Source organism: Theileria orientalis, chromosome 4 (assembly GCF_000740895.1).
Source record: "Theileria orientalis strain Shintoku DNA, chromosome 4, complete genome".
Lineage (NCBI taxonomy): Eukaryota > Apicomplexa > Aconoidasida > Piroplasmida > Theileriidae > Theileria > Theileria orientalis.
Genome location: NC_025263.1, coordinates 140,671 through 152,289, shown reverse-complemented (window position 1 = coordinate 152,289; position 11,619 = coordinate 140,671). Strand labels below are relative to the sequence as shown.

Genomic DNA, 11,619 nt, shown 5'->3' with positions numbered 1-11,619 from the left:
ATTACACATGTGGTGTTGATAAGACTGAAAAAGAGAATAAAAACAAAATCGTAATTTTAATTGTGTATAATGTTTTAAATGTAAGTAATTATATGATTGTAGTATTATATAAATGTGAAAATTTTAATAAATATTAAAAAGAACCCATAAAGTTATTTTAATTTTTGTATCGACTTTAATTAAAGTTGACCGAAGTAACTAAACGTATGAATTATTAGACAGCTGGTGTAATTTAAACAATATTTCAAATAAATGGAAAGGGAAGAAACAGAATCCCTTGACGCATCAACGGCAAATAGGAACTATCTTAACAGAAGCCTAGCAATTCGAGTTATAAAAAACGATGCATACAATGTATTGTCGGTTTTAAGATCGTACGTGAACAATATCTCAGGATACTCAGCAACGTCAAATCTGGTGCCAATTTTAGGAGCAGACGCAACAGTCCTGAAGACAAATGAGCAGAAATTGATAAAAAAATTTAAAAAATTGGCATCAGCAGAAGAAGATGAGTCGAAACATTTGGAGATGGAGCACCTGGAGCCGTTTTTTGAAGTGTTCAAGACGTTCGACAACAGACACATAAAACTGCTTATAATGTGTGTGGACGGTAAGAAGAGGAAGGTGATAAAAACGTGTAGCACTGACAAACATGGCAAAGAGCGATCTACTGTGTTTCGAAGAGGAGGAGGCGTACGAGTCGATGAACAAGATGTTTGGAGAAGTGTTGAATTGCTTCAGCAGCGCATCGGAGCTGAAGGAGGACGTAAGTCGGGAAATTAACAGAGCACTTTAGTTTCTGCTGTTTAAGGCGTTCGACTGCATTGGAAGCATATACAGATCGCACTACGGGAACATGGTGAACAACGAGAACACGTGCAGCATGCTGAAGAGGTTCATGACGCTGATGTAAGTTAAAAGTTAAAAAAAATCGTGTAGGAGTAACAGGAATAAAAACTCGTTCTACAAAAAGGTTATGTACACGAAGATGAACGAAGTGCTGCTGAGCGCCTTCGGGAACGAAAGAAGATACGAAAGATACGAAACGGTGAGTGGAAAGGAAGATAAAAACGAATAGGATTTTTATCGCAGAGTAAATAGCATATTCCTGTACGTGAGCCTGATGACGGGACTGACGAACCAGTTCAACTACCTGGGCTACCACATGGAGGATACGTACCTGTACATAGGAGACAGAGACACGATGATGTCGCTGAGAGCACACCTGACGCCGATACTGAACGGTCTGACGAGCACGCCGACGTACTTCAACGAGTTCACAGAAGAAATGAAAAGAATGGGCCTGGGCGTTATGCTAAACGCACTGGAGTGGAACCTGGTGAACCTGTCAAACGCGAACATGGTGCCGATCATGCAAGCACACCTGACGCACTCAATGTATAAGCTGATATTCACGGATTCGATAACAATGTACTCGCTGGTGCTGAGGAGTCTGAGAAACCTGTTCAATAACTTCAGATATAACCTGAAGGCGCAAATGGAGCTGTTTATAAGTCACCTGATATCGTCAGTGACGGCACATGTGATGGAGCCGAAGAGAACGAGAGCGGACATAGTGGAGATGAACATGGAGTTCCTGGGAGAATTTGCGAGAAACGCAGACATGTTGGTGGAGCTGTATTTGAACTACGACTGTGACCTGAAGTGCACGAACGTGTACGGAGCGCTGGTTAAGTGTCTGCTAGGATGCATATCGAACTGCGAAGGAGACTACAGCACAAGTAAGTCGGATCAGGCGAAGGCGAAGAAGACGACGCCGATGAAGACGACGACGAAGAAGACGACCCAGCAATACAAAGCGATTTCAGGAGCAGGAGAAGCAATGCCGCAGATTAACACGGAGTACTTCGCACTTGGAGTAATCCAGAGCATAATCAAGTACATGCTGACGGACCACAAGTTGTACATTAACACGAACCCGAACGGGTGTATCACCGCACAGCAGACACACACGGAGTACGATAAGCTGAAAGAGAGAGCTTACAAAGATAAATTAGTAGAATGTAGTATAGAGTTTAACGAGGCAAAGTCGAACAAGTGGATGGAAAGAGGAAGAGAGATGGGAGTATTCTCGAAAAATTACACGGAAAAGGAAGTGGCAGTATTCCTTAAAAACGCGCCGGAGCTGGACATGAATAAGGTGGGAGAATACCTGGCGACGCACAAAAACCAGGAGTTCATGGACAAAGTGAGAAGAACCTTCTGCGAACTTAACCACTTCGCAGGAATGCCAATAGTTATGGCAATAAGACTGTTCCTGTCGTCGTTCAGGCTCCCAGGAGAATCGCAGCAAATAGAAAGACTGATAGAGATATTCTCGAAGGTGTACTTCACAGCGCAGCCACTGGTGGAGCAGACGAAGGAGAGCGGAAGAAGAGGAAGTATGGTAGAAGGAGAGCAGGCTGAGGAGGAGACAGATGAGCTGAAGATGGCGAGGTGGGTGATCCAGGAGGAGTTCTACCACAAGTACAAGGCGATACAGCAGAACTGCAAACAGACGGCGCTGACGTCAGTGAGTCTGAATAACATGAGAGGCTCGAGTGAGCATTGGGTGGGAGACGAGCCGGATCACAGCGAGCTTCGAGAGGCGAGCAGCTGGACGAGCAACACGGAGATGTATGACTACTTCCTGGCAAACGACACTGAGGGGCTGGTGAGCTCTGAAAACTACCGCAAAATATGCGAGTACCTGAAGAACACGCCGGTGACGCTGGAGACGCAGACGACGTACAACGACTCGATACCGGCCTCAAACGCGGAGGCTGAGGGCGCTAACAGAGAAGAAAGCACGCAGAGGTCGGGAGGGACGGAGTCATCTAGGAACACGGTGGAGCACGCGTTGGTCAGCAAGAGCAACAGCGCCTCAGCACAGCAGTCAATAGGCTCGATCTGGACGGAAAGTCAGGTGAACGACCAGGGGCCGACGTCAACCAAGGTGAAGATAGAAAACAAGAACGGGTTCGCATACATACAGGACTACAACGCAATATTCGTGCTCTGCTACTCGATCATCATGCTTAACACGGACCTGCACAACAACCAGATCAAAAATAAGATGAAGCTGGAGGACTTTATAAGGAACAACAGAGGAACGAACGACGGAAAAAACTTCTCGACGGAGTTCCTGAAGGACATATACAACACGATCAAGTACCACGAAATAAAGCTGCACTCGACACATAGCCCGAACAACAGCAAGTATGAGCCGTACCTGTGGTCAGACTACGTGCTGCAGAGACAGAATAAGCTCTCGCAGTACGTGCAGCTGACGAGACATGAGGAAAAGGGAGACGAGGAGACGAGGAAGAAGAGAGCGGCGCAAAGGCTGGTGCTGGGCTCGACGGACGGAAGCGCGCACCTGAAGCTGAAGCTGCTGGAGGAGCTGCTGGAAAGCAGGCTGCTGGAAGTGCTGGACAACCTCTTCAGCAACTGCAGAACGATCGAGATGCTTAAGAAGATAGTGGAGCTGCTGTGGCTGCTGGTGAGAGTGGCGCTGAAGCACGGAAACCACGAGCTCATGAACGAGGTCTTCCAGCTCACCAGCGTGGACGTGAGTTACGGGCTGGGCTACAAGTGTCAGATATCGATATCGTTCGCACTCAACGTGATGGCGCTGGCCTCGGAGCACTTCGACACGAAGTCCTGGGCGAAGGCTCTGGACATCGTGACGAGGCTCTACTGCCTGAACCTGCTCCCGGCGACCTTCGGAGCGCTCGACGGAGACGGGAGGCTGTTCTCGTCGTACTGGAGTGACCTGACGGTGCCGAGCATACGCTTCAAGAGGCTGACGGATAGAAGAACGAGCAACTGGCTGGTCGGACTCTCGAACCTGATGCCGTTCACGAAGGTGGGCTACGGAACGGAGGGCGCGAAGGGAGGAAAGAAGGAGGCAGACGGCGAGTGCGACGAGACGTTCCTGTTCCTGTTCGACGTGCAGATGAGCACGAAGGACCTGCTGCAAAACAAGTTCTTCGACGTGTACCTGCTGAGGAACAAGTTCAGCCCGATCTACTCGAGCGAGGACGAGGCGACGATCAACAACGTGACGAAGACGCTCTCGAGCGAGTCGGACAGAGAGGAGCTGCTGCCGCCAATCCTGACGTACATCAACCTGAGGCTGGCCTTCCTGAACATATATAAGCTGGACGACCTCTTCATGGGCACTATCACGAACGCGGAGCTTAAGTCGTTCAAGCAGTTCCTGGCAGTGATAACGAGGAACATATTCAAGGTGCTCGTGCCATTCCAGGAGAGTCCGAGGGACCGAGACAGCTTCAGAGAAAGGGACAGCTTCGGAAACATACTGGACCCGAACGTGATGGAGCTGGACAGGTTCAGAGCGAAAATATCGGCAATATTCAACCTGGGCATATTCTCGAGGCTGGCGCTGCATGTCCTGACGACTGGAACCAGTGGAACCAGTGGAACTGCGAGTGGTACGACAAGTGGTACGACAAACGGAACAACCAGTGGTGCGACGAGTGGTACGACGAGCCGAGAGGAGAAGAGGAGGCAGCTGCTGCGCTGCTTCGTAGAGGTGTTCTACAACCTGTCGAGGAAGCTGGTGGTGAAGAGCGCGCTGGAGCACCTGCCCTCTAAGGAGGAGATCTACGCACGGTTCGGCCTCAAGGACGCGATGGCGGGCCCGGAGTACGTGCGGAGCGAGTACGAGCACGAGGGCATGGAGGAGCCGCTGAGCAACTACGTGGCATTCATACTGCTGAACCTGGTGCTCTGGTTCGTGGATTACTTCAACGACCACAAGGACATGGAGTCGCCGACGTCCAGGAGCAGGCACGCGGAAAGGCCGGGAGCGGCCTCGGGTAAATCGGGCGCAAGCCACAGGAGGGAGAGGACGTTTAATAAGGACGAGGCGAGCAGTTTCAACGTGAATGGGAGCGTTGGCACAAGTCCTGGCGATGGCCCATACCCCGACCCAGACGGGAACCAAAACTCTAACCCAGACGGGAACCTAAACCTGAACCCACATTCGAACCTAGACGCTAACCAAAACGCTAACTCTAACACAGACCCAACCGGCAACCAAAACTGTAAGCTGGACGGCACGCTTATGGACCTGAGCACGTGGCTGTTGCACCTGTTCATCAACTTCGAAAACAAGACGTTCAACGCGTACCTGGACCCGATGGAGAAGCTGATGTACAACCTGGCAGACAGCGCGTGCATAGCGAAGAACAAGTACATAGTGACGATCATGATGTGCGCAATACAGAGAATGGTTAACCCGTACCTGCCCTTCGGAACGGAGCAGTTCAGAAAGGAGACGTCGAAGACGAGCGGCTCAATACTGACGCTGCTGCTGCGAAGAAGCAAGTGTCTGTCCTGGAACGACGAGTACGTGGCGAGACTGACGGCGCAGACGCTCCTGTCAATAGGGCTGTACTCGAACAAGACAATGGTGCCCGAGAAGGAGGGGACGGCCTCGAACCAAAGGAAGCACGGCTCTGCGCCAGGGCAAGACCAGAAGAACGTGAAGGAGAAGTACGCGGAAAACCTGCTAGCAATACAGCTGTTGATAGAGTTCAACTCGTTCGCAGGAGATGAAAACAAGGAAAACCTGGAGCGCCTGTGGCTGCTCTCACTGCACTCGCTGTCAATACTATTCTCAATAGGGCCGCGGGAGATATCGAACGAAGCAATCAAGGGGCTCAACAAGCTGCTGCTGCAGCAGAAGTACCCGGAAACGAGGTGCAGCTTCACGTCGCAAGTCTCGAGAATATTCGACCACGTACTGGCGCCAATGCTGACGCACAACTTCAGTTACCCGCTGCCCCCAGAAACGGAGAAGCCGCTGAGAGAGAAGAGGAGGGACAGGAGCAGCGCGAACAACAACTACCGCCTGGCGAACCCGTTCCAGACCCCGGAGCACACAAACGAGGGAGGCGAGCAGTGGATGACGAGGTTCCTGAGCGAGTACATCAACAACTACGCCTTCAGCGACTACAACGACCTGGCGACGAGGAAGGCGGCCGCGACGAACCTGGTGTGCCACGCGCTGCTGTCGAAGCTGAACGAGCTGATGACGGACCACCAGGAGGAGGCGCCGGAGGAGGCGCTGAAGGCGTCGGGAAGCAGTCTGGAGTGCCTGCTATAGTGAGCAACTAATTAGTTAGCTAGTATTAACAGTAGTTGTATTACTAGGTACCACCAGAAGTAGTTGTTTACTAGGTATCACGAGCATTAGTTGTACCACTAGGTGTATTAGTAGCAGCAATACCACACTAATTGTTCCGTAGCGATCACAAGGAAGTGTGCGAACACAATTGCGTAAAGAGACTGCTGGTATTCACACAGTACGTGCTGAACGTGATAATACCGAGCAACGGAGAGGTGAGTTAGGAAGGAGTAAAAAATGTGTAGATACACACGGGAATCAGCAGAGATACGTACCTGGAGGCGCTGAAAAACTTCATACTGGTGCTGCTGACTTCGCCGGAACTGAAGATGGCGCCGGAGTCGTGCAAAAACCACTTCAAAAACGACGCGGAGCTCAAGGCGTGTCTGGAGGCAGTGAAGGAGCAGGTGGACTTTGGAAAAGTAACGCCAGGGGAGTACGTGCTGTCGTCCCTGCTGGCACACACGTTCTCGTCGTCAGACTCGCTGAAAAGCCTGTTCTTCGACGTGCTAAAAGTAGTGTTCCCCAACCTGGAGCCGGAGCCCGCGGAGCCGCCGCCACCTCATACAGCCACTTCATAATCTAATGAACCCTAAATATACATCGATAGTCAGAAATCAAATAAAAAAATACATAAACACAGAAATTAGATATTTGTCAACGCAAATAAAGCCGAATCAGCTCGAGATAATAAAGAGCCTGAGAAGAATAACAAACGAGGGTGTAGCGTCATGTAAAAGAGCCCTGATAGAGAATAACTGGGTATGAGTTGAAAAATAGATAAATAGATAAATGTACGTGCCGAAGTTTGATAAGCGGTGGAATAATAGGACGTTTAGGACATAAAATTGGCGACAGCACATATACTAGGGAATCAGCAGGCTAAAAACATAAGTTTCGACGAGAATAGATTAAATTACGGTAAATTGATAAAAATATAAAATAAACCTCAGGAAGAATAGCAGTTTTGACCGATAAAACTAGTAGAAGAACCGTAGCAGTGGAATTAAAAACGGACTGTGACATAGTGGCATCAACACAACTGTTTGAATCAGTGGCGAGGAAGCTCGTGAAATCATTAGTTGAATATTTGGAGAAAAGATCCATAGATAATTCAGGAGAAAGGACACACATCGTTAAAATAAACCCAGGGGAACTGGATTCCATACCAATCGAAGATTCTAAAGAGGTATGTTTGCGAAAGTTAACGAAAAGTAGGATACGCTGAGGAATTTGCTGAACAGAACCTCGAGTCAATTCGGAAAGCCACTGGTGGTGGAAAACATATACGCGTGCGAAGCGAAAGTAGATGAAGTGATAGGCTCGTACACACACAAGAGTGTCCAGTCAAGCACATCGAAGGAAATAGTAGGAACGAGAGTAGGACTAGTAACCGTGAGGAACAAGGAAATAAGCAAGGCGCACCTGAAGCAATTGGCAGATCTGATAGCGCTGCAAGCAGTGGGAGACCCAAATTATAGTTCAATGGAAGAGTTTCTGTCACTTAATTTGCTGAAACATGATCAGTTTAACAAAGTGTTATCGGAAGTATCTAAGCAGTTGAATGTAGAGCGGATTGAAATAAATCCAAAAGCAACATTGAGAGAAGCACTGGAGTCAGTAAAAACGCAGAAGATCCCAGAAATAAAAGTAAACGCAATATTGTATATTAATTCAGGGAAGAGCACGATCGTCGTGAACGAATAGTAGTATCGGTAAGAGTAAGAGATAGTGTTGAGGAGTATACAGATGTTAGAAAGGGGAAAAAATAGCATACTGGAAGTACTGATGAACAATGAAAAGAGGAGCGCAGAAGAGGAGGTGGAAGAAAAGTTCGAAGAAGACCTGGGAAAGTTCATAGCATACTCGTACTGTAAACATAACTTTAACCTGGATAAGAATGAAGAGTTCGACGGAAGCCTGTACCTGTTGGTGATAAAAGATAATCGCAAAATAAACTTTCACAGAATAAGGAACTACGTAAAATATGAAAAGAAGCGAGATATGATAGACGTGGAAGGAGAGTCGCGCAAAGTTGAGTCGGAGAGTACAGAAAACGAAGTGCACATGCTGGGCGACGAAGAGTACGAAGTGAGGCTGAAGAAGAACCCGTTGAACCTGAAGACGCTAATAGTGTCGAAGAGGCCAGATAAGGTGGTAGAAAGGCACAGGCTGACGCTGATAATAGAGGCTTCAGTGTACGCGGAGGCGCACCTATTCAACTTCTGCTGCTGCCTGGAAGCAGGAAACAGAATGAACATGTTCTACTACGACCCGGAGGAGCTGAACTACGCAAACGAAAGAGACACAATAACACTGGACAACATATCAATAAGAGTAAGATGTTGCACAAGTGCATGGATATAGATAAGTATGCAATGCCTTCGACTATGCTGTCGAAAACATTGGTAATTAGGAAGTGTTTTCAAGCGTGAAATCAGTATACAATGAAGAGGTGCTGCGAGGGTTCAGCGATGTGTACAATATGCTCATAAGCACGCTAAAAAAGGGAAAATGGAAATTAAAGGGGTTTGACGAGGTGGAAAACTTATTCGATTCAACAATAAATAACTATAAACACATAAACGCAATAAATAAGGTAAAAAATACAAGTATGCCTTAAAAAAATAAATAAATTAGGTTGTAAATTATGATGGACTGCGGATAAATAAATGTTACCTGGATGAGCAAATAGTGGAGTCGTTTTCGTCATTCAGCTACCTGGACGACTCAACAATAGATTTTTTCAATCAATTCACGTACAACTACGTAAGAACAACTAGATAAGTGTGTGTGTGTGATAGTGAGTGTGTGTGATAGAGTGTATGATAGTGTTTATGCATGAGCATATACACCAAAAGTGTTGATTAATATAATAAACAGATAATGAGTGAGAAGCAGCAGGACTCATGGGTAATATTGAGCACATATTTCGTAACAAAAATAAAGCAGTACAAAAACGCGAAAGAAGCATACACAAACACGTGGAAGTGGACAAGGAAGTTTAAAAGGCCGCTGCCACTTAATCATTTTATCTTTATACCAATTAATGTGTCGCAAGTGCACTGGTCACTGGTAATAATAGCGTACCCGAAGTACGCAATAAGGTACCACAGCAACAAGTCGGAGAAGAAGGCGTCGATCATACACCTGGATTCACTGGGAACGAAGGAAGTGGACGAGAACATGTGCAACCTGCTGAAGAATTATCTCTACGAAGTAAGCATTAGAAGAGTACACACATGCATATAACACGGTGGACATGTTTGGCCGATTGGTTGCCGGGTTGTTAATTAATTGATTGAACTACGTGATCGTTTACCCTTATATTAATTACTAATAATGTGATGACAATGTTGCAGGAGTTTGATAACAGGTGTAAGGAGCTGAAGGAAAAGGGGTTTGAGTTTATGCTGGATCAGAATTGCTGGGACTCAGTATGGCCGCCGAGAGGAGTGCCGCTGCAAAATAACGGCTACGACTGCGGAATATACCTTATAGAGTACATAATCTACCTGGTGTTGAACGAAAACGTGTTCTCGCAAATAATACCCAAGTACTACGAACAGTTCAACGCCAGTAAAGTGTTTGAGCCGAGCAGGTCGAGCAAATGGTTTACACAAAATCAAATTCAACAGAGGTATGACGGAAAGTGCCATTAGCAGCTGTGTATATTAAGTGTTCCGTGTGTGTTAGTAGGATGCTAATTAAATAAGGACATTAGTGAAGTAATCACAAATTAGTGTAGGAGGCTGAACATGAAGCAGGTGCTCAAGTTCATGAAAGATAACCCGAAGTGGTCGGCGGACGACGAGAAGATTAAATATATAATAGATAAAATGACGCAGCAATATTAGTAAATTAGTGTACATGTTAAGCATATCGCCATGGTGTGTGTATTGATTGGATCATGGGTAAAGTAAACTGAGTTACTTTTCTGACGATAAATACATGGTGAGTTGATGAGCCTCGTGGTCGTTGTGAATGTGAAGTTCAGTGTTAGGCACAATGAGCAGGCAGTCGCCAGAAACGACTCTGAGGACGTGGTAAATCGAGTGTGAGCCGTTCTTGGTGGCGTCTTCTTTATCAGAAGGAGACATCGACAGCTTTAAGCTTACTTTCGGGTTAGACTCCAAGACAATGCAAAGGTAAGCGTTATTAGGAAGAGTGAGCTTCTCCTAAATTGGTGAATTAGAAAATTTACAAAATAAAAAAATTAGAAAAATAAGTAAAATGACCAACCTTCTGTCCAGGGCCAACGGTGACTGAAAGCAAAAGGAAGTTGCAGCAAGGGTCCTCAGGGGAGTACCTGAGACTAAAGGCGGTTAACCTGGAGGGGTTAACGCGGTAGTCCTCCGGCCTGGCCCTCTTAAACTTCTTTTCTAAGAGCGCCAGGCAAAGGTCAAGGTCCTTGAACTTGGGAGTGAGTCCACACCGAATAACGTTATCGGAGTTCTTCATTATCTCAATGCAGTCGCCTGAATAGCGTTGTTAGGGTGGCGTGGGCGTATATATACAGAGTTCTAGTTGCACAAATACCTGTCTACCAAAGTACCTGAGATGTACGAGTGTAGAGTGTTAGGTGGCACAAAGAGAGCCTCACCGGGATGCAGCTCAAAACAATTGAGAACAAAGGGGAATAAAACTGAGGAAATGGAGCCATAATTATCGTACAAAATGAGGAAAAACTCCTCAACCAGCTCATTCGAACCCAAATCCTTAAGCCTCTGGGCCAGGCGAGAGACCAAATCAGAAAGATCAGAGCGAAAGAAAAGTTTCCTGAGTAAACTGACATAAAACGAACTGGACTTGTCAGAAGGAAGGCTCGGGAAGTCGATGCACTCGCCGAACTCAGGGTACTTCCGAGCAAGATCCAGAATCTCAGATTCATCTCTAAAGCCACAAAGGGCCCTAAACATGGTTAGGGGAAGACACATCTCGGGCTTAGACGAAGAATCAACAATGCCGTGGTGTTTATCATTGAAAAGCTGAAGTGCACTTTCTCTATCCGGATGCATCTGAAGACTCAGTGGCTTCTGAATCGACAGTACCTTGAACAAAATCTTCAGCTCCTTGTCCTTAATGCCCAGAATGTTATGGTACAGACGTGAAATGAGCTTTGAAAGGGACATCGGCTCCCTCGATCGATCGAAGGAAGCGGAATATTCCACATTTTTGTGGCTTCCGTCCTCAGATATTAACGTGATTTCCGTAATGTCGTATGGAAGGACGGAGGAAGGACTGGACTGGTGTGCACCAAACCAAAACTCAGAAAACGGGCCATCGGAGTTAACAACCTTTCCACTACCAGAAAGGAGTTTTAAATTCTTCTCGAATAACTTGTAAACGAGAGATTCCTCACGACTTTTGCCCCAAGCGTATTGGTTGATGGTCGGAAGAAGTCTGTAAATTAAATCCATTGTAAAAAAAGAAAAATGTGTTGTATATACACTTTTTAAACT

The 11,619-nt window shown here is 46.8% G+C and overlaps 3 protein-coding genes across 3 annotated transcripts; 2 read left to right on the top strand and 1 right to left on the bottom strand.

The window, feature by feature from the left end:
* Window positions 1-252: 252 nt before the first annotated feature.
* Window positions 253-7,864, top strand: TOT_040000063 (likely GTP/GDP exchange factor for ARF; the record flags this gene model as incomplete). The annotated part of the gene is made up of 12 exons (XM_009693688.1): window positions 253-610; window positions 642-766; window positions 797-909; window positions 940-1,048; window positions 1,079-2,848; window positions 2,894-4,469; window positions 4,521-4,844; window positions 5,022-6,123; window positions 6,279-6,372; window positions 6,997-7,078; window positions 7,111-7,346; window positions 7,376-7,864. 12 exons carry the CDS (start codon window positions 253-255, stop codon window positions 7,862-7,864), a joined length of 6,378 nt encoding a protein of 2,125 aa, XP_009691983.1.
* A 42-nt stretch (window positions 7,865-7,906) lies between these two features.
* On the top strand, window positions 7,907-10,014 carry TOT_040000062 (ubiquitin-like protease; the record flags this gene model as incomplete). Its single annotated transcript, XM_009693687.1, has 6 exons — window positions 7,907-8,494; window positions 8,574-8,756; window positions 8,798-8,926; window positions 9,041-9,376; window positions 9,520-9,797; window positions 9,906-10,014. The coding sequence occupies 6 exons, from the start codon at window positions 7,907-7,909 to the stop codon at window positions 10,012-10,014; spliced, it is 1,623 nt and encodes a 540-aa protein (XP_009691982.1).
* Window positions 10,015-10,086: 72 nt separating this feature from the next.
* TOT_040000061 (uncharacterized protein) lies at window positions 10,087-11,577 on the bottom strand (the record flags this gene model as incomplete). The annotated part of the gene is made up of 3 exons (XM_009693686.1): window positions 10,087-10,335; window positions 10,400-10,635; window positions 10,713-11,577. 3 exons carry the CDS (start codon window positions 11,575-11,577, stop codon window positions 10,087-10,089), a joined length of 1,350 nt encoding a protein of 449 aa, XP_009691981.1.
* Window positions 11,578-11,619: the final 42 nt, after the last annotated feature.